We start from the raw sequence: 25,287 nt of genomic DNA, 5'->3' as shown, positions 1-25,287 counted from the left end.
CTCGGGCTCTCCTGTCTACATTGGCTTGGAGTTAAGCTGTTGAATCAGCCTTTCCAGCCAAGAGGAGGATCCGACTCGGGGTCGCCGCACTAAGAGCGCTAGCAAACTTCCATCATAGGCTAGAGCACAGCTGAAGGTTGCTCTGTGCCTCCAGCCCGGGGTGCAGACACCTCCAGGCGGGACCCGTGAGGTCTCCACTCATCTTCTCCATCACCACGCAGCCCTCTACATTCCAGAGCACGGTCCAGCGCCCAGAGGTCCAAGCGCTCGGCGGAAGAAGCAGTCGCACCAGCTTCCTGCCTCCCGTCTGTCACGCTGGCCCCGTTTCCGATTGGTCGAAGCTTCGGGTCCGACCCTCCTCCGGCCCCGCCCTCCCGCGGATGGACAGGCCGAGGAGGCGGGGCTGCATCGACTCCGCCCATCGGCCGCCGACGGGCGGGCCCGCCCAGCTGTCAGTTACGGGGGCGGCCGGGCAGGCGGGCGCTCGCTGGCTTCCCTCCTCGCTGGGCTCGTGCTCGCAGCCTCTCGCCGCCCGTGGGGAAGTCGGGGCCGCCAAAGCCGCGTCCACCGCCGCCTCTCCCCCGCCCTCCTCCCGGCTCGGCTGCTGGCTCTCGCGCCTTCCAGTCGTGAGTAACCCGCATCGGGCGCGGAGAGTCCCCGCGGCGGCAGCGGCGGCGGCGGCGGCTGGCCAAACCATGTTTCGGAGGATCTTGCAGAGGGTAAGAGTGAAACCGTCCTTCCGGCAGCACGTGAGCGCGAGCGTCCGAGCCGGGCCGCGGGCAGCCCGGGCAGGAGGACGGGCGGGGGGACGGCTCGGAGCTCCATTAGGCCCGGTGGCAGCGTGCGCCGAGGCCTGCTGGTCCTGCCGGAGCCGGGCTGCGGGTGGGGCGGGGCGCAGGCCGGAGTCCGGAGGCCCCAGGCCGGCTCCCGCGCGGGGCTGTCACCCCGGGCTGGAGGGTGTGGTGCCTGCTGCCTGCTGCCTGCTCCCCGCTCCCTGCCCGTGGGTGCTCGGCTGCGGGCGGGCGGCTGCGGGGCCCTTCCCTGCCCTAGCGTGCCTCCACCTCCCCACGACACGACACGCACCTGCCTTTCGCCGCTCTGCCTCCTTCTTCATCTGCATGGTACAAGAGGATAAGGGGAAAGCTGGCCTAGTCCTGGGACTTGAAGACGCAGAACTGCCAAAGTCAGTGGAGAAGGAAGATATTACTCACTGTTGGAAACTTTCTTTTAAGAATTACAAGTGCATTTTCCTCTCCAAGACCCAGAACCTCATTTTTTGTTATCCAGGAATAAATGGACCAAACGGCAAATAGACTCCAGTTTAGTTTCTAGTCTCGAGGTAAAATCTAGACAATTTTGAGGGTAAAAAGGTAAGAGCGTTGGAAAGCCGTACGTGTTCTATTTAGGTACCAGTTCCTAGAATAACATAATTAAAATCGCTTCTAATAAGAGTTGCCTACTCAAGTTTTTGTTTTGGATAGCTTCCATTCATTCCCTTCTGAGACTGGTTAATGTAAAGGAGATGCTACCTAGAGAGTGGGAGAATTAGTTCAAAGGACAAGAACTTAATGAATGTGTAGTGTTTAGTTAAGGAATGTGCCAAGGAGGGTTGAGTCAGTCAGTACACAGGAAGGGAAGATTCTGTTTAGACAGCTTCTGTGAAACGTTGAAGTCATCTGGTCATACATCAGAGGAAAAATAGTTAACTTCTGCTCTGGTCCTCTGTAGCAACCTTTGGCTTTCTTTCTTTTTTTCCTTTTGCAATTGGTTTGGTAGGTTTTTTTTTTTTTTTTGAAATTTGGATAAAGCAGTACTTTGGTAGCAAGCAAGGGCGTGCCCTTTACTCTCCCCATCACTTGTTTTGATCACCAGTGAAGGCTTCTGTGCCTGATTGATTACTTGATTTGCTTAAGAGACTTTTATCAGTCCTAAAAGGACTGATTCCCTCCTGCCTCAGATGATATGGATATGGATATATCCTTCAGTAGGAAAGTTTGAAAGGTCTCTCATAGTTAATGGTCTCTTCTACAGAGTAGAGCTTCAGTAGGATTCAGGCATAATGCTAGGAGCTATGAAATGGTTTTGAAGAAGATGTAGCCTTCCCTTCAGAACTCAGAGCCTGGTTGGGGAGGTGAACATCAAAAAGTAATTACAGTGCTGTGAACTGGCAGAGTGAGGAGCTCTGGGAGCTACTTTGGAGGAGGGTGTTAGGCAGTTATGATAAGCTTTGGGAAGGAGGGCATATTTATAGCTTGCGAGGGATTGGCATGTCAGGCTGAGGGACTAGCCTTTATAAAAGTATGGGATCATTACAGGAGCAAGGGATCCTTGGGGGGCGGGAATGAATGGCTGAATTGAAGAAGTGAGTTGGTATTCAGGGATGGGCGGGGGATGAGGCTGCTCTAGTGGGAGTGATCACATTGTGAGAGGTCCTTGCACCTCTTTGAAGGTGATCAGGTTTGTCTTGTCCATGTGTCTGTTTTGAATGCTTAGCGTTTAGTATGGCTATTTTGAGGATGCTAAGGCTTGTGATTTATATTACTAATTTAGATCCTATAATGTGTGTTTTTTATTAACTCAACAGGTGGTTTTGCTAACAGGTATAACCTGAATCTTTATTTTGTAAATGTCAATCCTTTTATTTACCTTACCCCGTCAATCTTATTTCTTAGTAGTGGTACTAAGATACAAGATTAAAACTACACATACTGATTTAGAGGTTTGCTTGAAGAGTCTCCATGTTTTTAACTATATTTCACTTCTCTTAACATTCTGTTATTAGATGATCTTTCATTTTGACTTTTATAATTTTCTTCTGATTAGCATCCTTTAGATAACATTTTGAAAGAAGAAAAGGACATTGCATGTATAGTCAATTCTAACTTAGTCTTTGAACATTACTAATAAGTCCTTAGGGTACTCCACAGATATTTTATTCCTCCTCTTCTTCCATTAGCTTACTAAAAGAAAGGTGTTATTGAGGGTTAGAAAGGTCTGGAAAATGGTAATGGTGATTAAGACACTCTGATATGTATGTAAGGAATATTTTGATTAAGGTACTATCTTCATTACATTTCTATTGCTGTGATAAACTCCATGAACAAGGAAACTTATAAACGAAGGTGTTTACTTTGTATCTTATAGTTTCAGAAGTTAGAGTGCATGATGATAGAACAAAGGCATGGCAGCAGCGAAAGCCAAGAGTTTGCATCTTAATGCACAATTTGGAGGTATAGAGGGAGACACTGGAAACCTCAGACCTGCCCTCCACGCCCATACCCCTCCAAAAAGGCCATGCTCCTAATCCTTCCCAAATAAGCCTATCAATCAGGACCAAGTATTCAAACCTATAACTCTGTGGGGCACATTCTTATTCAAAACCTTATTGATCCTTTGAGAAAATCTTGACCTTAAGGCTCTCAGTGGCCAGAAAGATGATCAGCATTAACTACATCAGGCAGTTTGCAAACTGCACGATTTCTTTCTTAAAGAATACAGTATGATTTAGTAATAGGATATTAGGGTTTCTTTTGCTGATAAATAAAAAATATTTCTAAGAAAGAATGTATTAATTCTGATGTAGAAATGGAGGGATTGTTTTGCTGGTCATTTGGCTTATTAGAAAGTGAATGAGATGCTATGATTTCTCTACATCAATGAAGTTAGTAGATTCCAAGACTAGAAACTAGAGCCAAATTAAAAAAATACTTATTTTACTTATTTCTGTTTAACTTGCATGTATGTATGTGTACGATGCTCATGCCTGGTGCCAGCGAAAGCCAAAGGACGGCAGTGGGTGCCCTGGAATTAGAGTTACAGACAGTTGTAAACTGCCTTGTAGGTAGAGCCATTGAACCCGGTCCTCTCAAGATCAGCAAGTGCTCTGTCAGCAATATCTCCAGTTCCTATGGCCAACTTTTACAAATTCCCAGGCCGTTCCCTTTTCCAAGGACTTTGCTTCCTCCTTCTCCTTACTGATGGTCTTGGGTGGTTAGCACTGTGGAAGAGGCAGGAGAAATGTGAAACCCAGTTTCTCTTTCAGGGACTGTCTTTGTGAAATGCTAAAGTAAATTATAGAGTCATTAAAGATGCTAATGTAGTCCAGAGGAAAGGTCACCTTGGAAATTCTGTCATTAGAGGGGGCCTGAAGAACGCCCATGATGAGGGAGAGAAAGTTTTATGGCAGGAGAGGCCTTATGACTTAGGCAATGATTTAGAAAGGGTGGTATTTCTCTCTCCTGCTGTTGGTCTTCCTTAGAATAAGACCTTAACACTAAAACAATAAGTAGCAGTACTTGGAGGACTTGCTATCAGCAGTGAAGAGGCACACACATTGCTTAAATCCACGTGTGTCTCAGAGACAGAGGTGGATTTAAGGCAGAAGATACTAAGAGAGCTTGTAAAGCAATGTGAGACCCAACCCTGAGGACGGACTGTCTGGGCCAGCTCTGTCCAGTGCAAACATGAGTCATTTGTAAGCCAAGAGTGGAAGTAGTCATATATTTTTTTTAAAAAGTAAAACAGAATTCTGTAAGAAGTTGAAAACATTCTTTTAAGCTAGTATATTTAAAATATTTAGATGTGAACCATCTAAAATTATTAAGACTTTGCATTTTTGGTTCTTCAGTCTTTGGAATGTGCTTAACTCTAATGGCACACCTTAACTTGAGCTAACTGCATTTCAGCCATTCAGGGGTCTCATGTAATTAGGGACACTGTTTGGAACAGAGTGGGTAGTTGAATATCAGTATACTACATTTTTATCTTTTCCTTTGGATCAAAATTTGAACTTAGAAGAAGTTGTGAGAATAAAGTAATACGCAGAGCACCTTTGTATTCTTTACTCTGTGGTGGTTTGGATGAGACTGGCTAATACTTTTGAATGGTTGGTACCCAGTGGGTGGACTGTTTGGGAAGGACTTGTTTGGGTGTGGCCTGGGGGTGTGTGTGGCACTGGGGTGGGCCTTGAGGTTTCAAACACCAACACCAGTCCTAGTTTCTCTGCCTCTAGCTTGCTGATAAGATGTAATCTCAGCTGTTGCTCCAGTGACATGTCTACTTGCCTGCCCTTGTGCCCTTACTGTGATGGTCATGGACTCACCCTCTAAACTGTAAGCAAGCCTTATATTAAGTGCTTCTTTTAAAAGAAGATATTGTCTTGATTGTGGTGTCTCTTCAAAGCAATACAACAGTAACTAAGACAACCCATATCTGACTATTGCTAATATTTAATTGGTTTGCTTTAACATTTGTTACTTCTCTTACTTCTTTCTCCTCTAGTTTTCTCTTCTATTTTATTTCCCCAAGTCAGTTGAGGCATGGCTTATCCACTCAGCTTCAGTGAAGAAATGTCACCTAATACTGATAATATCTTAATTCTCCTATTCCTGTTACAGAACTGGAATTAGATTTTTTGTCTTAATGGTTTAAAAATGTTTCGTTGTCACATTACTGTGACCTCTGTTATTGAATTATTACACTTGGTTATTGAGTGTAGTAGTATTACGTGTGGGCCAGCGGGCAGCTTGTGGGAATTGGCTCTCCCCTTCCACCCATATGGGTCTCAGGGATTGGACTCAGGTCATCAGGCTTGGTGACAAGTGTCTTTACCTACCAAACCATTTTTGCTGGCTCTACTTTGATTTCTTTTAATCTGGGCTATTACCCTTCTTCCTACTCCCCACCCCCATCTTAGTTGTGTTACTGTAACAAAATTATTTATTTATTTATTTTATTTATTTTATTCGATATATGTATTTTTTTATTCAATATATATTTTATTCGATACATTTCAAATGATTTCCCCTTTTCTGGTCCCCCACTCCCGAAAGTCTCATATACCCCCTTCCCTCCCCTTGTTCTCCCACCCACCCCTTCCCACTTCCCTGTTCTGGTTTTGCCCTATACTGCTATACTGTGTCTTTCCAGAACAAGGGGCCACTCCTCCGTTCTTCTTGTACCTCATTTGATGTGTGGATTATGTTTTGGGTATTCCAGTTTTCTAGGTTAATATCCACTTATTAGTGAGTGCATACCATGATTCACCTTTTGAGTCTGGGTTACCTCACTTAATATGATATTCTCCAGCTCCATCCATTTGCCTAAGAATTTCATGAATTCATTGTTTCTAATGGCTGACTAGTACTCCATTGTGTAGATATACCACATTTTTTGCATCCACTCTTCTGTTGAGGGATACCTGGGTTCTTTCCAGCTTCTGGCTATTATAAATAAGGCTGCTATGAACATAGTGGAGCATGTATCCTTATTACATGCTGGGGAATCCTCTGGGTATATGCCCAGGAATGGTATAGCAGGATCTTTCGGAAGTGACGTGCCCAGTTTTCTGAGGAACCACCAACGTGATTTCCAGAGTGGTTGTACCAATTTGCAACCCCACCAGCAGTGGAGGAGTGTTCCTCTTTCTCCACATCCTCGCCAACACCTGCTGTCTCCTGAATATTTAATCTTAGCCATTCTGACTGGTGTAAGGTGAAATCTCAGGGTTGTTTTGATTTGCATTTCCCTAATGACTAATGAAGTTGAGCATAACAAAATAATTTAAAAAGAGAAATTTAGTGAAAGAATCTAGGGTGGAGGGGCATCTGGTGAGGGCTTTAGCATTGTGCTGTCCCATGGCTGAAGTGAAGAGAGAATGAAAGAGGGAGGGAGGAAGAGGGGACCATACATTTTGTAACAACTCATTCCCTTGCAATAAGGACACCCATTCCATTGACGAGGGCAGAGCCCTCATGACATACTGGCCTCACCTTCAGGAGTTGTACTGCAGTTGAAGGTTCTATGTGACCTTTGGGGGAACACATTCAAGCCCTAGTACCCTCTGCATGTTTTTCTTTTTCTCCTTTCCTCTTTGTAAACTGGAGTGTTTTCATGTTTACTGTTTGCGTTTTGTTTACATTTTTGCTTTGATTACATCTTGGCAAGGATACTGTTGGGCTCAGGAATGTTTTGTCCCAGGTATCACTTTGCACTTTAGCATTTTGTAATGCTAATTAAAAAAGTATTTACTTATTTGCTACTAAGGATCTAACTTAGGGGCAAGTGAGCTACATTTCAAACCTCAGGTGGTTTTTAATTTGGATTACTTGTCCAAAGTGTTACTAGTTGTTTCTACTATACTAATTATTCTTATTGTTTTTGTCTTTTAAGTGGAGGAGACACTTTAAGACTTGGAAAGTATTTTCCTAGTCAAACATTTCCCCTAGATTTAGCATATATTGCTGGTCCTTGCATGATCTAGTCATGAATGATGGCTACAGAATAACAGTTTTTCTCCACCTCAGTGTCCCCCACAATTGTCAGCTTTCCTTGCATTTCTCCTCCCCTTTTGCCTCCCTTTCTTTTCCTTCCTCCATCTCCATCCTTACTCCTCCTTTCTTTCTGACATGACCTACTGAGCTCAGGACTGTAGCAGTCTACCTCTCATCCACCCTGGTTATTTTGATGCTTTTAACCCTCTAGGGTGGTTCCAATACACCCATAATAATTGCTTATTCTCTGACATAGAGAAGAATTCCATGTTGTTCCGATACCTATCCTTTCCTAGTACTGAAATTAGTAATACCACTGAGGATGCTTGTTTCTTTTAATGGGGAATTTTCTTTGAGTTCAAAGTCTTGAGTTTCTTGCTTGTTTCTTTCAGTATACAATTCCAACTGAAACTGTCAGTATAATTCTGTAAAAAGAGGAAGTCAATATTCTATTAAATGGGAAAAATATATTTGGGATATAGTAGGAAATTAATATTTGTGGAATAAGCACTAGAGGATTCTTTTAGAAACACGACTTTGCCAGTGTTGTATGCACATTAAAGCTATAGGAAAATAGCAGCAGAAAGGATGGAGTGATTTATTTCTAGCATTTTAGGCAGTGTGTAATCACTGCTTTAGGGTGATCACAGTGTGAAGAGAAAGAATTAGGAATTCAAGGCTCATACCTAAACATAGTAAAAGCAATATACAGCAACTAGTAGCTAACAAACTAAATGGAGAGAAACTTGAAGTAATCCCACTAAAATCAGGAACTAGACAAGGCTGCCACCTCTCTCCATATCTTTTCAGTATAGTACTTGAGGGCAATAGACAACATAATAGTACTTGAGGGCAATAGCTAGGGCAATTAGACAACATAAGGAGGTCAAAGGGATACAAATTGGAAAGGAAGAAGTCAAATTATCACTATTTGCAGATGATATGATAGTATACTTAAGTGACCCAAAAACCTCCATCAGAGAACTCCTACAGTTGATAAACAACTTCAGCAAAGTGGCAGGTTATAAAATCAACCCAAGCAAATCAGTAGCCTTCCTATATTCAAAGGATAAGCAGGCTGAGAAAGAAATTAGGGAAATGACACCCTACATAATAGCCACAAAAAATATAAAGTACCTTGGGGTGACTCTGACCAAACAAGTGAAAGATCTGTATGACAAGAACTTCAAGTCTCTGAAGAAGGAAATGGAAGAAGACCTCAGAAAATGGAAAAATCTGCCATCCTCATGGATTGGCAGGATTAATATAGTTAAAATGGCCATCTTGCCAAAAGCAATATACATATTCAATGCAATCCCCATCAAAATCCCAGCTCAGTTCTTCATAGAGTTAGAAAGAGCAATTCTCAAATTTATCTGGAATAACAAAAAACCCAGGATAGCTAAAACTATTCTCAACAACAAAAGAAATTCTGGGGCAATCAGTATCCTGGACTTCAAGCAATACTACAGAGCAATAGTGTTAAAAACTGCATGGTATTGGCACAGTGACAGGCAGGGGGATCAATGGAATAGGATTGAAGATCCAGAAATGAACCCACACACCTATGTCCACTTGATCTTTGACAAAGGAGCTGAAAACATCCAGTGGAAAAAAGATAGCCTTTTCAACAAATGGTGCTGGTTCAACTGGAGGTCAGCATGCAGAAGAATGTGAATTGATCCATCTATCTCCTTGTACTAAGCTCAACTCCAAGTGGATCAAGGACCTTCACATAAAGCCAGACACTCTGAAACTAATAGAAAAGAAACTGGGGAAGACCCTTGAGGATGTGGGCACAGGGGAAAAGTTCCTGAACAGAACACCAATAGCTTATGCTCTAAGATCAAGAATTGACAAATGGGACCTCATAAAATTACAAAGTTTCTGTAAGGCAAAGGACACCATCAAAAGGACAATCAGCAACCAACAAATTGGGAAAAGATCTTCACCTATCCTACATCTGACAGAGGGCTAATATCCAATATATACAAAGAACTCAAGAAGTTAGACCCCAGAAAACCAAACAACCCTTAAAAAATGGGGTACAGAGCTAAACAAAGAATTTTCACCTGAAGAACTCCGGATGGCTTAGAAGCATCTTAAAAATGTTCAACATCATTAGTCATTAGGAAAATGCAAATCAAAACAACCCTGAGATTTCACCTCACACCAGTCAGAATGGCCAAGATAAAAAACTCAGGAGAAAACAGGTGCTGCTGAGGATGTGGAGAAAGAGGAACACTCCTCCACTGCTGGTGGGATTGCAAATTTGTACAACCACTCTGGAAATCAGTCTGGCGGTTCCTCAGAAAACTGGGCTCGTCACTTCAGGAGGACCCTGCTATACCACTCCTGGGCATATACCCAGAGGATTCCCCACCATGTAATAAGGATCCGTGCTCCACTATGTTCATAGCAGCCCTATTTATAATAGTCAGAAGCTGGAAAGTACCCAGGTGTCCCTCAACGGAGGAATGGATACAAAAAATGTGGTATATCTACACAATGGAGTACTATTCAGCCATTAGAAACAATGAATTCATGAAATTCTTAGACAAATGGATGGAGTTGGAGAACATCATACTAAGTGAGGTAACCCAGTCTCAAAAGATCAATCATGGTATATACTCACTGATAAGCGGATAGTAGTCTAGAAACTAGGATTACCCAAGTCATAATCCACATATCAAATGATGTCCAAGAAGAACAGAGGAGTGGCCCCTGGTTATGGAAAGACTCAGTGTAGCAGTATAGGGCAATACTAGAACAGGGAAGTGGGAAGGGGGCTTATGGGTCTTTCGGGGAGTGGGGAGCCACGAAAGGGGAAATCATTTGAAATGTAAATAAAAAATATATCGAATAAAAAAAAAAGAATGTGGGGGCTGGAGAGATGGCTCAGAAGTTAAGAGTACTGACTGCTCTTCCGAAGGTCCTGAGTTCAAATCCCAGTAACCACATGGTAGCTCACAACTATTTGTAATGAGATCTGATGCCTTCTTCTGGAGTGTCTGAAGACAGCTACAGTGTACTTACATATAATAAATAAATCTTTAAACAAAAAGAATGTGAACTCTGAACTAGGACTTTGGGTGTAGTCTAGACAACATAGACAACATCTCAAGTATAATAAAAAGGTGTGTGTTGGGTGGTGGGAGGGGATAATATGAGCTCTCATGTCAGCCTGCCTCGGTTGATTTCCACTCTCCACCTTAACTGCATGGTTTTGTACAGGTTAACTGGACTTTTCTCAAGCTCTTTGTACACATTAGCTGTTGCTGAAATATTGTTTTGTTGTTATAATTATATATTCCAAAATATTTTCTTTTTAGGAAGCATTAAATAATTGTTCTGTCTTGTGGCTTTGTGGATATGCTTTGCCCCTACCAAAATGAATGTTTTTTTATTGTGTTGGCATTGGGAGGCCCACCTTTCAGGAGGTGGTGAGATAACAAGAACACTGCCATTATGAATTGGTTAATGCCTTTCTTTCTCAAGAGGCTAGGGTGGGCTAAGCTTGCAGGCCCAGGTAGGAGGACAGAGTTTCAGCTCAGTCTGTGCTTTGAGGTGAGCTAGAGGATAGCCCTGTGTCTATAGTGAGCGCCCATTCAGAAACGAACAAAGAGCGGGAACATGGGATTGGTTTTCCTAGAGTGAGCCTGGACTTTCCCTGGCGTTCTTATGTGGTCTTTCTGTAGGCAGGTGGGCCCTTCTGTTCTGTCACATGTTAGAATAGCAGGGTCACTGACATTTGTTCTTGGACTTCCAGAATCTCAAGACAGATCCCAATCTCACTCTTTTTATTAAAAATTGTGTGTGTGTGTGTGTGTGTGTGTGATGAAGCATCACAACACATTTGGAGGTAACTTTTGGGAGTAGATTCTCTTTCTACCATGTGGGTTCTAGGATTGAACTCAGGTTATTAGGCACTTACTCTAGCTTCTGAGACATCTCTTTGCAACCCCAAACCCCTTTAAAAACACATTGCCTCTGCTTCTTCCTTAGCATCTTCCTCAGAGACTCTCTTTGAGCCTCTCTTGAATCTCTCCTTTACATCTCTCTTATTTCCCAGAATCCTCTCTCTTCCTGCCAGTGTCCCACCTTCTGTTTCCTGCCTCAGCTTATTGGCCATAGGCTTCTTTATTGATAGGTGATGCTTCTAATAGATTCTCTCTACAGATGTCTAGACTTTTAATTTTGCACATAGGACCTTAGTTCTTGTCCTTGGTATCACTTTGGATGTTCTCTCTGCTTACCTTTGTATACACAGAGACCTGATCATTTCTCACTAGTTATTTTTCTCACAACCTAGGTGATTTCTCAGATATCCTCCCCCCTTTTTTTTTTCAGTCATGTAATACTGAAAAAAAATAGTTATTTGGTTTTAGTTTTATTCTCCAAAAGCATCTTATAGTACTTAACTGTTATAGTAGAAGAGTAATAATTTAACTTTTGGGTTGCTACTCATGAGGGTAAGTTTGATATAAATGGTCAGACTTGTTGGTAGCTAGTTGATGTATCTGTAACTTAAACATAGTAAGTACCTACTTCACAGTCTTACATAGTACTAAGTGAAGTAATGTTCATGATGTGCTTAACATGCTATCCAATGTTTTGACAAATATTATGTAGATTTGATTATATTATGCATCTTTAGCAAATACATTTCTCCTTTCCTTCCTGGACCTCATTTTCTTCTCTCCAACTTTATTCATTTCTTCTTCTTTCCTCATGGTTACATAGCCCAGTCTGGCTTTGTTCTTGGGGTCTTCCTGCCCTATCTACCTACGTGCTAGATTGCAGATCACACCAAGTATTACTGCACTGTTTTTGCAATTTATTTATTTCATTTCTCCCCTCCTAAATTTTGGGGTGCCTTAGTCTGGAGATTGGAATAGCTGAGATGATAGTTGAATAGGCAAAGGTTAGAAAGCAGGCCAAAGCATAGTTGAGAGGAAGATTATCTGTGGACAGCTGGAATACTGCCATGCATTCTGGAGAGAAGTGCAGGGAAGTATTAGAAGTGTGTGAATGTTGAAGGGAAGTCAAGTTCAATAAGGAGCCATGGGGGAGGGCCGTCTCTGGGTTGGTAGTCCTGGGTTCTGTAAGAAAGCAGGCTGCACAAGCTATGATGAACTAGTCAGTAAGCTTCTTCTTCCGTGGCTTCTGCAATGCTCCTCTCTCCCAGGATCCTGCCCTGTTTGAGTTCCTGTCCTAACTTCCTTCAATAGAAGTGTAAATCAAATAAATCACTTTCTCCTCAACTTGTGTTTTGGTCATGGTGTTTTTGTTGAAGCAATAGAAACCCTAATTACAGCAACCATTCTGTGCCAAAAGACATTTAAGTGGTAGGTCTTATTATTAATTAAAAACAAAATAAAAACAATATTAGAAACAAAAATAAGAACAAATTCCAGAATCTCACTTTGTAGCCTAAAGTGGTTTGGAACTCACCATCTCATCCAAAGTAGCTTCAAATTTCTAGCAACTCTTGGCTGGGATTACAAGCAACTCCATGACCTGGGATTATAGTTGTGAGCCCTCACACTGGTTGCTAAAATTATTTTTATTTTTATTTTTTTGCTTTTTCGAGACAGGGTTTCTCTGTGTAGCCCTGGCTGTCCTGGAACTTACTCTGTAGACCAGGCTGGCCTCGAACTCAGAAATCCATCTGCCTCTGCCTCCCAAATGCTGGGATTAAAGGTGTGAGCCACCACTGCCTGGTGCTAAAATTATTTTAAATAATAAATCTGTACTTTTCATTTTGGGAATAAATGATAGGAATCAAGAAAATTTGAAAGTTCAAAAAAATTTAGAAGTAGTCTAGGGTGTGACAGAGAGCCTGTTCAGTATTTAACATAGACACTGAAGCCCAGGAGGCCTCAACTCTACTTGTTATTGTGTTTGCAATTTTCATTTTCATTTCATTTTGTCGTGTAGTAAGTTTCAGAAGATGTGGGCCTCCTTTTCTAACTGAGACTTCCCTTGCCCCAGTACAGCTTTGGGTAGTCAATACTTTGCTTCTGCTGGGTTTCAGGGATCGAACTCAGGTCAGCAAGCTGCCAGCAAGCATCTTTAACAGCTGAATTACCCCTCTGGCCCTGTATTTGTGATCTTTACAACTAAGTTAGCTTCTCCGACCTACATTTTCCCCACTGACTAAGTGAGAACCACCCTTTGTTTTTACTCAGCGTTGTGAGAATTCAGTGATTATACCCTTGTATGTTAGCTGTTACTATTATTAGCTTAATAGAAAATACTCCCTCGGATCAACTACCCCTGACATTTATTTAGTATAAAACTCATTTTTTTATGTAAATAATTTTTGAAAATGTAAATAATAATAGAGGAAGTTGATATTCTGTGCAGTGTAATAAAAATCTTGCTTCAAAGTTATTTTGATTTCATCATAGAGATTTTAAGCTTAGAGAAAGCAGAGAAATCACGTAGTTCTGGCTCTGCCTCTGCTACCAATATGGTGTTAGAGAGTCGCTCATCTTCATTGCCTTAGCCATCCAATGAAGGTGCTTCCTGGCAGATCTCTTAAATAGTTTTCAGGCTAAAGGTTTTAGTTAAAAACAAGTAAGGGCTGCAATTTTTCTGACCATTTGCAAATCTATAACAGACTTTTTGATATGTTATATATAAAAATCTTAAAATGTTTTTTTTTTTTTTTGTCACCTTTGTTAAGAAAAGGCAACTGTCTTCAGAAAATCAAGGCTTCAGTGAGGAAATCGGATAACTCATGTAAGATGACTGTCATAGCTTGTGTCGTGTAGTAAGTTTCAGAAGATGTGGGCCTCCTTCTAACTGAGACTCCCCTTGCCCCAGTACAGCTGTCTGTGGGATCCCACAGCAGTGTGACACTTCCCTCTTCAGTTAGCTACCCAGTTAAGGCTGGGACACCTAACAGCTCTCCCATTCCCTTACCTCTTGGCTCCATCATAGTAAACAAAAGCAGTCCTCCAACCCCACAGGATCAGATCCTCTTCCTGGAAGCAGCCTACATTTTGTTATTGGCTGATGTGAAGGATACAGAGAAATATCCCTTTGCTTTAGTGAGGGACTGATGTGAGGTTCCCAGCTTCAGAACTTAGTAGGACTGTGCCCCGGCTCCCATTGCAGATCTGTCACGGTTCGTATTGCTCAGCCTCCCCTTACCCAGTCACACTTCTTCCCAGTGTACACAGGGGTTGCCCTTGAGATCACATCCTGATAAAGATTTTGAATGTAGAGTTCACTCCAAGTGCATCTCCTTGGGAACAGGAATTATGACAGCCACCTACAATTTGAGTAGATATTGATTTTATGAGTTTTGTGTTCTCTTTTTTGAATTTCATCTTTTCTTTTCTTTGAATTGGAGATACTAAGGATTAAACCCAGGGTCTCATTTAATTGAAGAAGGTGTCCCCTGAAAATCCGTCTCTTAAGTTGAAACTGACATATCTTTTATCTTTTATACAGGTGTCTATAGCCAGTAGATTAGAATTTGTTAGGTTATAAAGTATTGCATAATAGTCTTCAGTTCCACATGCTGAACTTTGAGTAGACACTTGCATGCCATATTCTGAAAATTTGTGTGTGTGTGTGTGTGTACATGTGCATATGCAGAGGACAGCTTGTAGGTGTTGGTCCTTATCTTCCATACCATTATGTGGATCTCAAGTATTGAACTAAGGTTGTTAGGTTGGGTGTCAAATGCCCTTACTCTCTGAGCCATCTTGCTGGCTTCTTTAATCTTTTATTTTATTTTTATTTTTATTTTAACTTTTACTCCAGATTTTATTTTCCCAGTCCATCCTCCAACTGTATCACATCTGGATGCCCCCCACCCCGACAGAGCTCTAAAGTCCCTGGGGCCTCCAGTCTCTTGAACTCAGACCTGGCAGTCCTCTACTGTATGAATGTTGGGGGCCTCATATCAGCTTGTGTATGCTGCCTGGTTGGTGGTCCAGTGTCTTGAGAAATCTCGGGGGTCCAGATTAATTGAGACTGCTGGTCCTCCTACAGGGTTGCCCTCTTCCTCAGCTTCTAGCTTTTCCCTGATTCAACCACTGGGGTCAGCAGCTTCTATTATTGGTTGAGTGATATATGAAAGTGGGTCTTGAAATCTGGAAGCAGTTGAAAGTATGAATTTCCTTCTGCAGCCCAGTGAGTGCAGAGACTTGGAGGCTGAAGCAATAATGGGCCCTCTGCCCCTAGGCACTGGAGGAAGATCCCCAAACAGGTCAGAGGCTTTAGGCTCAGGGATCCTCCAACAACTGCCCGCTTTAAGGTGGCGCACCCCAGCACTCTGGGAGGCAATGGCAGGTGAATTTCTGAGTTCAGGGCCAGCCTGGTCTACAGAGTGAGGTCCAGGACAGCCAGGGCTACACAGAGAAACCCTGTCTCGAAAAAACCAAATCCAAAAAACCAAAAAAAAAAAAAAAAAAAAAAAAAACCAAAACCAACCAACCAACCAAAAAGAGTCTTCTCTTCTCTCTCTCTCCTCTGCTGAGCAGGAGTGGTGGAAACTGAGCCCTGCTTCTCCTGAGGCGTGGAGGAGTGTCTAGGGTAGGGCTCCCCGTGTAGCAGAGAGCTTGGCTTTCCTTCCTTCTTGGACTCTATTGGCCCCTGTAGCAGTTCTGGCTCTGTAGCTCTCCAAATTTATGGCAGTACCAGGGTGCCTGCCAGGCCTTGTTTGGTTGAATGTGGGTATGCAAATGTGAAAAAGTAGGATCAAGAATTGTCAAACATGATGGGGGAGGGAAAGAACCTTGAGTTGATCCAGAGTTGCTGAAAATTTACAAGCAGGCCCTGTGATTTTTGTCTGTGCAGAGGTAGAGACACTTGTTAGAAAGTTATGGACTGTTCTTGGTTGCTATAATGACTTTTGCAGGCTGTCTGTTGCTTCCATGCAGGGTGCAGGAGAGGGAGGAGTGGGAGAGGGAGAGAGACTGGGTAGGGAAGGGAGGAGAGAGAAAGAGAGGAGAGGAGGGGAGGGGAGGGGAGGAGAGAAGAGGGAGGATTATACATGTGCACACGTATCTGTATGCTTCTGTGGTTTCTGGGACTGCACTGACATTTCTCAGCACTCTGCTCTCTTTAGCTCCTTTGCCCTCAGTACTTCAGCCTGCTAGTTATCAGAAAATTGTATGGACGCGCGCGCGCACACACACACACACACACACACACCACACCAACCCTTGAATATATGTTTGAGGTCTTCTTGTGTGTCTTATTGACTGTTATACTGTTAGCTGAAGCAAACTGCATGAACAGCCTAGAATTAATGTGAGAAAGGCTTACTGTATAAGAGAGTTACAAGAACATTAAAACACAGATGAGATCCAAACTAACACCACTCTTGGGTTTGTATTTTAAGTATATCTATGGGGAAATATAAATAAAGTACATTTAAAGAATAGAATTTTAAATTTTTTAAAAAATTATGTGCCTAAGTGTTTTGCCTGCATATATGTTTGTGCAACACATACATATATGGTTGGTTTTGTGAAGGCTAAAAGAAGTCATTAGATCCTATGCAAATGGAATTAAAAGGTGGTTTTGAGCTGCTGTGTGAGCCCTCTTGAAGAGGAGCCAGTGCTCTTAACCACTGAGCCATGTCTCCGCCCCTGGAAGTATTTCTTATCTGAGGGGAGAGAGTAAGAGGTTTTTTGATGTCATTTGAGTCAGAAAGACTAATTCTACCATCAATTGTATTTTAAAAAGTTTCATTCCTTCTATATGTATCAACTGAAAACTTTCTGTAAAGAGATTTGTAGCACTTGGGAAGCCGAGGCAGGAGTATCATAAATTTAAGGCCAATCTGGACTACGTAGTGAGATCTGCCTCAGAAAGGAAAAAATAAAAATCCTTAAACCAAAAACCAAACCAGAACAATGAAACAACTTTTACCAAATGTTAGAGCTGATTTTTATCTTGAGTTTTTCTGTATCCCAGGAAGACAGAACAAATACTTTTTTCTTCATTAATTTATGTATTTACTTTACAACTCAGTCAAAGCCCCCTTCCTTCTTGTCCCCCCAATCCCTTGCCCCCCCATCCCTTGCCCCTCCCTCTCCTCCCCATCTCTGAGAAGGCAGAGCCCCCCACCATACCAACCAGTGTGCTGGCACATCAGTCACTGTAGGACTGGGCACATCCTCTCCCGCTGAAGTCAGACAAAGCAGCCCAGTTAGGGGAACAGGATCCACAGGCAGGTTAACAGAGTCGGGGACAGCCCCTGCTCCAGTTGTTGGGGGACCTGCATGAAGACCAAGCTGTACATCTGCCACATACGTACAGGGCCAGGCCAAGGTCCAGCCCGTTTATGCTCTTTGGTTGGTGATTCAATCTCTGGGAGCCCCCAAGGATAGAACAAATAGATTTTTTTTTTTTGATTTGGTTTTAGACAGGGTTTCTCTGTATAGCCCTGGCTGTCCTGGAGCTCACTCTGTAGACCAGGCTGGCCTCGAACTCAGAAATCCACCTGCCTCTGCCTCCTAGAGTGCTGGGATTACAGGCTTGCACCACCACCACCCGGCTTGAACAAGTAGTTCTTAATTATTAAATTTTGGATGAGAATTGGTATGCTAACTTCTTAGTGCTGATTGCTTATTTTGTTTTTCTATCCTTAAGAGAACTCATGAATTTTTAAAATAGAATACTTTTTAGGAGGACGTCTAGACTCATAGTGAGACTGGGCACTAGGGAGAGGTTTCCTACATCTGCATGTGCTTCTCTGTCCTCAGCATTCCTGTGTACAACAGATGGACTTTCATGCATTATTGTAATTTTAGAGTTTATAGTTTAATTAGTGTTCATTGTTAGTATTGTATATTGTGTGCCCAAGTTCATGATGCTGTGTATCTACCATATTGTCACATTGTGGGAGTGGCACTATTAGGTGTGGCCTTGTTGGGGTAGGCATAGCTTTGTGTGGGGGGGAAGTGTGTCACTAAGAAGTGGGGGCAGGGGTCTCAGATGCTCAAGCCAGGCCTAGTGTGACTCTTCGTGTTGCCTTCGGATCCAAATGTCGAACTCTCAGCTACTCTCTAGTACCGTGTCTACAATGACGAGAATGTCTTAAACCTCTGAACCTGTAAGCCTGTCCCAGTTAAATGCTTTCTTTTATAAGAGTTGCTGTGGCCATGGTGTCTCTTCACAGTAGTAGAAACCCTAACTAAAGATATACATTGAGTTTTACTTCCCTAAAAATTTTGTGTGGCCTACTTTCTCTTTTTCTTTTTTCATTTTTATTGAAAATAGATTTTTTTCTCTCATAATATATCCTGATTAGGATTTCTCTTTTCTCTACTTCTCCCAGTTCCTCCCCACTTCCATCTTGTTTAGATCTATTTCCTTTCTTTTTTCTAAAAGCAAAAAGTCTTCTAAGGGGTAGTAATACAATAAACATGATAAGATAAAACAAAAGCTAACTCATCAGAACAGGACAGAAGAAACAGAAGGAATGAATCTAAGAAAAGCCACAAGAGCCGGGCAGTGGTGGCGCACACCTGTAATCCCAACACTTGGGAGGCAGAGGCAGGCGGATTCTGAGTTCGAGGCCAGCCTGGTCTACAGAGTGAGTTCCAGGACAGCCAGAGCTACACAGAGAAACCCTGTCTCGAAAAACCACACACACACACACACACACACACACACACACACACACACACACACACACAAAAGAAAAGAAAAGTCACAAGAGCAGATATGGATGCCAGGAGTCACTCATTTGCACACTTAAGAATACCATAAAAACACTTAACTGGAAGCCATGATCTATATGCAAAGAACTGTAGAGTAAAAAGAGAGAAGAAGAAATATAAATAAAATAAAAATAAATAAGATAAAATTTAAAAATGGGAAAAGTTCTGCTATAACATTATGAAATAAAGAGCCTCCAATGATGTTATTGAGTTCTTTGACTGTTGACCATCTGCTGCTAGGCCTTAGTAGTTACTACTCTGCCCTTAAGAATGGTTTGTTATCCCAGTGAAACTCCCTTGGAGAAAACTAAGTTTTCATTTGCAAATGGTTATAAATCAGAGAGTACTTCTGGGTTAGGGATGGGAGCATGTGTCCAAGTCTCTCTTCAGATCCTAGGGCCCCATCTGATGCAGGCCCTGTACATACTGCCTTAGTCTCCGTGAGGTCGCATGTGCAGAGATCCTGTTAAATCAGAGAGCTCTGTTTCTCATAGTATCCTCCATCTCCTCTGGCTTTTATACTCTGTCTCCTCTTCTGCGGGGTTCCCTGAGTCCCAAGGCAGGATTTGATGGAGACATCCAGTTTAGGGCCAAGTGTTCCAAGGTCTCTCACTCTGCATAATGTCTGGGTGTGAGTCTCTGCTGCAGGACAAAAGCTTCTCTGAAGGTGGTTAAGCAAGTCTGATGTGCTTCCTTGGCCAGAGTGTTTCTTTCTTCTTAATTCTTAGAAACACTAATCTTTCAACTGGCTCCATCGGTTACCTTTTCTAAATTGTATAGTTAGAATCATACAGTATAGAATCTTTTCATATTGATGACTACTTCTCCTGGTCCTCCTTCTCCTCCTTCTCCTCTTCTTCCTTCTCTTTTGTCTCTTCTTCCTTTTGTTCTTCCCTTTCCTCTTTCTCCTTCTCCTCCTCCTCCTTTCTTCTTCCTTCTTTTTGGCTTCTTGAGACTGTTTAGTCTTGGCTGTCCTGGAACTCCCTCTGTAGACCATGTTGGTCTTGAACTCAGAAATCCACTTGATTCTGCCTCTGAGTGCTGGGATTAATGGTGTGTGTGACCACTGCTTGGCCAGTCTGTCTCTTTCCTTTAAGGAGACTTCAAGCTGGAGACACAGATCAGTGATAGAGCATTTGCCTTTACTATGTTTAGGTATGTCCCTTGTATTGCTAATCTCTCAGGAACTTTTATCATGAAAGGGTATTGGATTTTGTCAAAGATTTTTTGGCATCTAAAGAAATGATCACGTGGGTTTTTCTCTTTTAGTTTATTTATATGGTGGATTGCATATTCTGATTTTCATATGTTAAACTATCACTGCATCTCTAGGATGAAGCCTACATGATCATAGTAGATGATTTTTTAATGTATTGAATTTAGTTTGCAAGTATGTTATTGGATACTTTTGCACCTATGTTCATTAGAGAAATCTGGGTTTGGGATGATTATAGGACTAGGTGCTGATTTCTGGGTTTGTCCTTATTGGGTGTGTGTTTTGTTCCTTGATTTGTGTTTCTTCTCTGGATTTTTACAGAGTGTGTATTTCCTGTTTTACTGATCTGCTCAGTTGGTATGTTCACAGAAAGTACTTGCTGGTATTGGAGGCTGGGGAAGGGCAGACCTGGGTTGGGGGCGATGATCTATGGGATTTACTGGAAGTTTAGACAGTGGGGAAGGAGGCTGCAGCTGGTATTGTGTGGCAGTGTCTGGGGGAACAGGGAATGGAGAATATCTGGGGGCAGCCTACCTGGACGGTGTGGTCTGTGCTTGAGCTGGAGGTATCCCCTGAGTTGGGTGCTGGGACATAGCTATGAGTGGGGGATGGTAGGATGGGACCTGGGGATGGGAAGGTTGGAGGAGGGGCATAGTCTGTGGGATCCATAGGAGTTGTAGACAGTGGGGGAGCGGAGGCTGTAGGTGGTGGTCTGTTGCAGTACTAGGGGTGACCATGAGGATTGTGTCTTGGGGACAGACAGTGTGGAAAAGATTTGTGGACAGCCTCTCTGCTCTTCTGGATATGACTTTTTAAATGGCAACCACAACAAAACGTATTCAAATGTAAAGTTATAAAGTCATTATTTTTTGCTTTACATATGTTTTTAATTTTATATTGGTGTCTCTTTATTTTTGTCTTAGATACTTTTTTATTAATATGAAGAAACAATATAGCCAAGTCAACTTATAAAAAGGAGGCATTTAATTTAGGGGGTTGCTTAACAATTTTAGTGGGTGCATGGCTATAGGCAGGCATGGCACTGGAGGAGTAGTTGAGACCTTCCATCTTATGCAAAAGTTGAAGGTGAGGGCACACATAGACCTCCTAATCCTTATCAAACAGTTCTACAGACATGGAATTGAGCATTCAAACATGAGCTTATGAGGGCTATTTTCACTCAGACCACCACAGTTCTTAATAGTAACAATTACATTTTTCCTAAACACACATAAAAAGCTTTATAGTAGCTGCTAATATTGTTGCTAAAATGAGTGAAAGTATTTTTCTGTATTCTTTTTAGTAGTTTTCTATTCTTATATAGTATCTCATTCAGAATATATAGCTAAGCCTTATGTTCTTAAATGCTGTTATTTTCTCTGTGTGCTTATGCTATTAACTTGATATTCAGTTGTGAATGAAAAGTAAGTTGGAGTTGGAATTGTGGTTCAGTCAGTAGTAGAACACTTAGCTAGTATGTGAAATACTAATTTAAATCCTCAGTATCACAAGGAACAGAAGAAAACATCCTTCTCTTAAAAAAACAAAACAACCTATGAATAAAATAAACAGTTCCTGGTATCCTAAGGTGGGTGTGACCACCTGATTTCCTGCAAGTGAAGCTAGTAGGAGAGTGAGTTCAAGACAAGCCTAGGCAACTTCATGAAACTTTATCTCAACAAATGAGGTGTCAGCTAGTGTGTGGAGATACGCTTCAGTTGTTAAAGGGCTGTGGCAAACGTGAGGACCTGAGTTCAATTCCTAGCAGCCACCTAGGAGCAGTGAGAATCTGTAACCCCACTTCTGGGGGAAAGAGGGCCGAGGTGGAATTAGGATTCCTGGAGCTCACTGGAGATTAGTGAGCTGACTTGTTGAGCTCGAGGTTCAGTTGGAGAATCTGTTTCAAAAAGTAAGGTGGGGAATGAGTGACATTGACTTCTAGCTTCTCTACATACATGTCTACATGTATGTTAACATGCACACACAAGGCTTAGAGCCCTGCATCCTTGCCTTCTCTATCAGGTATCCACAGTTATACACACTATCAAGAGGAAAATTTTAAACAGCAAAAGTAAAATTAGTGAAAAATAAAATTTAAAAACATAGCATAATATAACATTTTTAATTTTCTGTCATTATATAAGACAGTGGCATTGATTAAATTCACATTGCTGTATAATCATTCCAATTATTCATTGGAAGAACCTTTCATCTTCATGAGAAACTCAGTGCTGATAAAACAGTGACTTCCCAGTCCTCCCTTGTCTCCCGCAGCACTGGCAACCACTACTCTACTATTGCATTTCTTGCCTCCAATGAATGACAAAATTAGGTTTCTCTTTAATAGGCCCAAGTAAGAAGATGACAGTTTGAACTGAGGTAGTGTAGTGGCCAAGTAGCTAAGGAAAGGCAGATAGACTCCAAATTCATGGAGCCATTTGAGTTAGCTTGTTGATTAGATGTGGAAGTTAAGGGAGAAAGGAAATTGCTACAGATGATGGCTTGGATTTGCCAGGATTAGTGTGGTAGATTTGTAATCCGAGATAAGGAATGTAGATGGGGAAAGGTTTGCCAGAAAAGACAATAAATTTTGTTTTGGTGAGCTGCATTTTTTTCTTGATGCATGATCTTAACTGTAGCCCAGGATGGCTTGGGACTCACTGTGTGATCTGCGCTGGCCTTGGATTTGTGGCAGTCCTCTTGGTCTGCCCTGCAGATGCTGGAATTACAGTTGTGAGCCATTGCAATCCTCAGCTGAGAACTGACTAGGAAGTGCTCGCAAGGCGCTCGCATAGGGACACTCAGAAGGACGGAAAACATGGATTTGAAGGAGCTGTCTCCAGAATCCAAATTGGCCCACTGAAGGTTCTGCTGCTGCTGCTGCTGCTGCTGCTGCTGCTGCTGCCTCTTCCTCTACTACTTCTTCTCCTCCTCCTCTTCCTCCTCCTCCTCTTCCTCCTCCTCTTTCACCTTAGAAGAAATATGTCTACATGCCTCACACTTGTGGACTCCTAAACACTTCACTGAGGTAGAAGGCCCTTGAATTTTGGTTGGATTTATTTTTTATCCTCTGATGTGCATATTTGTTACTAACAAGTCCAGAGTGATTATTTTCTCCTTCTCACTTGGCCCAATCAGCATACTGTTATCAATATAGTGGACCAGTATGAAATTTTGTACAAAAAACAGGTGATCAAGATCCCCAAATTATTATACAAGGCTGGAGAGTTAATATCCTCGAAGTAAAACTGTAAACATATACTGTTGGCCTTGCCTCCAGTATTTAATATTTCAGTATTCTTTAATACTGAAAGCATATTGCTTCTTTCTGATGGTTCTTATGGACAGGACCCTAGAAAAGGGCATTTGCTAGATCAATAGCTGTATACCATCTGTCGGGGGCATGCTAAGCAAGTAAGGATACCACAGCTGAAAATTGGAGTCACTGCTTGATTTAAGTTTTCAGTAGTCAACAGTCATTCTCCATTCTCCATCTGGTTCCTGCACTGGCCAGAAAGAGTTAAAGGGAGATGTGCTGGGGACCACCATCCATCCCTACAACTTTTAAGTCTCTGATGCTAGCAGTAATTTCTGCAGTTCTTCCGGGGAGTCAAGATTGTCTTTGATTTACTATTTTCCCTGACAACTCGAGTAGCTCTTCTTTTGGCTTTCCTACCACAGTAGCCCTCACTGTACAGGTCAGGGAACTAATGTGGGGATTCTGCCAACTTGTAAGTCTATCATCCCAATTATATTCTGGGACTGGGAAAATAACTATAGGATGAGTTTAAGGACCAGTCACTAGACCTGTGAGTTAGACTTCAGCCAAAACTTCATTAGTCACCTCAGCTCCACAAACCCCAACTTTAACGGGAAGGCTGTAATGCTTCTTGGGGTCTCTTGGAATCAGCAGTGTCAATTATGAACCAGCACCCAATAGACCCCAGAAAGTCTGAGGTTCCCTGCCCACAGTATACAGTCACCCTTGTAAAAGTTCTTAGATTCCTCTGGGGAAGGATTAGAAAAAGACTAGCAGTAAAACTCTTAGGTGTTTTATTTTAAATCTAGGTTCTTCCTCAGGAGACCCTGACAGTCCCGTTTTTTCATTGGGTTCTTGGTCTGCAAACTGGCTCAAGTCTGGAAATCAGTTCTTGGGGCAAGATTCCCTCTTACCATGATCTAGTGTAGCTTTTCTTTCATCTGCTTGAGAATTTGTTGTTGTTTATATAGATCAAAGAAATGCAGTAGACTTCTTACCTGCCTGGAAACCCCATGACTGATTAGCCAGGACCAAAGGTCCATATGTGTCATGCCACCGTCAAATTCACTTTGCCTGTGCTGCCCATTACAATAACTATGATCACCTTGCCTTGCCAATTCTGTGCTGCCCCCTGGCCTCTGCTACTCCAGGGCCCAGTTAAACCCATGACATTTAGATCATCCAACCGAGCAGCGGCATCTCTGACTCGAAGACCTGACACAAGGAAAAGGGTGATGAAAAAGCTCTTCACATGTGCTGGTGCCGCCCTCACTATTGGCTTTTTCATGAAGTTGTGTTATTGAAAATGTCCCTTTTCACTTTATCCCTAGGTGTTGAGCTTCTGGCTCTCAATAATAGGAAGGGAGTCACTCAGTTACATGATGTACTGTTGATGATGTTTTTAATGTTGTCTCAGGATTTTTATTGCTGTGAAGAGACACTATAACCATGACAACTCTCATAAAGGAAAACATTTAATAGTGCTGCCGTATAGGTTCAGAGGTTTAGTTCATTATCATCACGGCAGGAAACATGGTGGCAAGCAGGCAGACATGTTGCTGCAGAGGTGGCTACAAGATCTACATCTAGATCTGTCAGCAGCAGGAAGAGAAAGAGAGATACTAGGCCTGGATTGAGCATTTGAAACCTCAAATCCTGTCTCCAGGGGCACACTTCCTCCAACAAGGCCACGCCTCCTAATCTTTTCCAATAATGCCACACTTATAGTGAGTGTGTAAGAGTGAACTTATGGGGACCATTTTCATTCAAACTACCACACTGTATAGTAGATGCCTTTTCAAGCTTTTGGAATTCGTGAAATGTTTTAAATTAGTTTTTTCTCTTTCT

The 25,287-nt window shown here is 42.3% G+C and overlaps 1 protein-coding gene across 1 annotated transcript in view; it reads left to right on the top strand.

Moving 5' to 3' along the window:
* The first annotated feature begins 465 nt into the window (after positions 1 to 465).
* Eea1 (early endosome antigen 1) overlaps positions 466 to 25,287 on the top strand; it is a 110,369-nt gene continuing 85,547 nt past the window's right edge. Inside the window, exon 1 of the mRNA XM_052164900.1 lies at positions 466 to 719. Coding sequence (XP_052020860.1) covers positions 696 to 719 — 24 coding nt within the window. The 5' untranslated portion in view covers positions 466 to 695. The remainder of the gene's footprint in view (positions 720 to 25,287) is intronic.

The sequence above is a fragment of the Apodemus sylvaticus genome, chromosome 20 (assembly GCF_947179515.1).
Source record: "Apodemus sylvaticus chromosome 20, mApoSyl1.1, whole genome shotgun sequence".
NCBI lineage: Eukaryota > Metazoa > Chordata > Mammalia > Rodentia > Muridae > Apodemus > Apodemus sylvaticus.
Note: the sequence above shows the minus strand (reverse complement) of the source record. Positions and strands in the feature narration are given on the sequence as shown.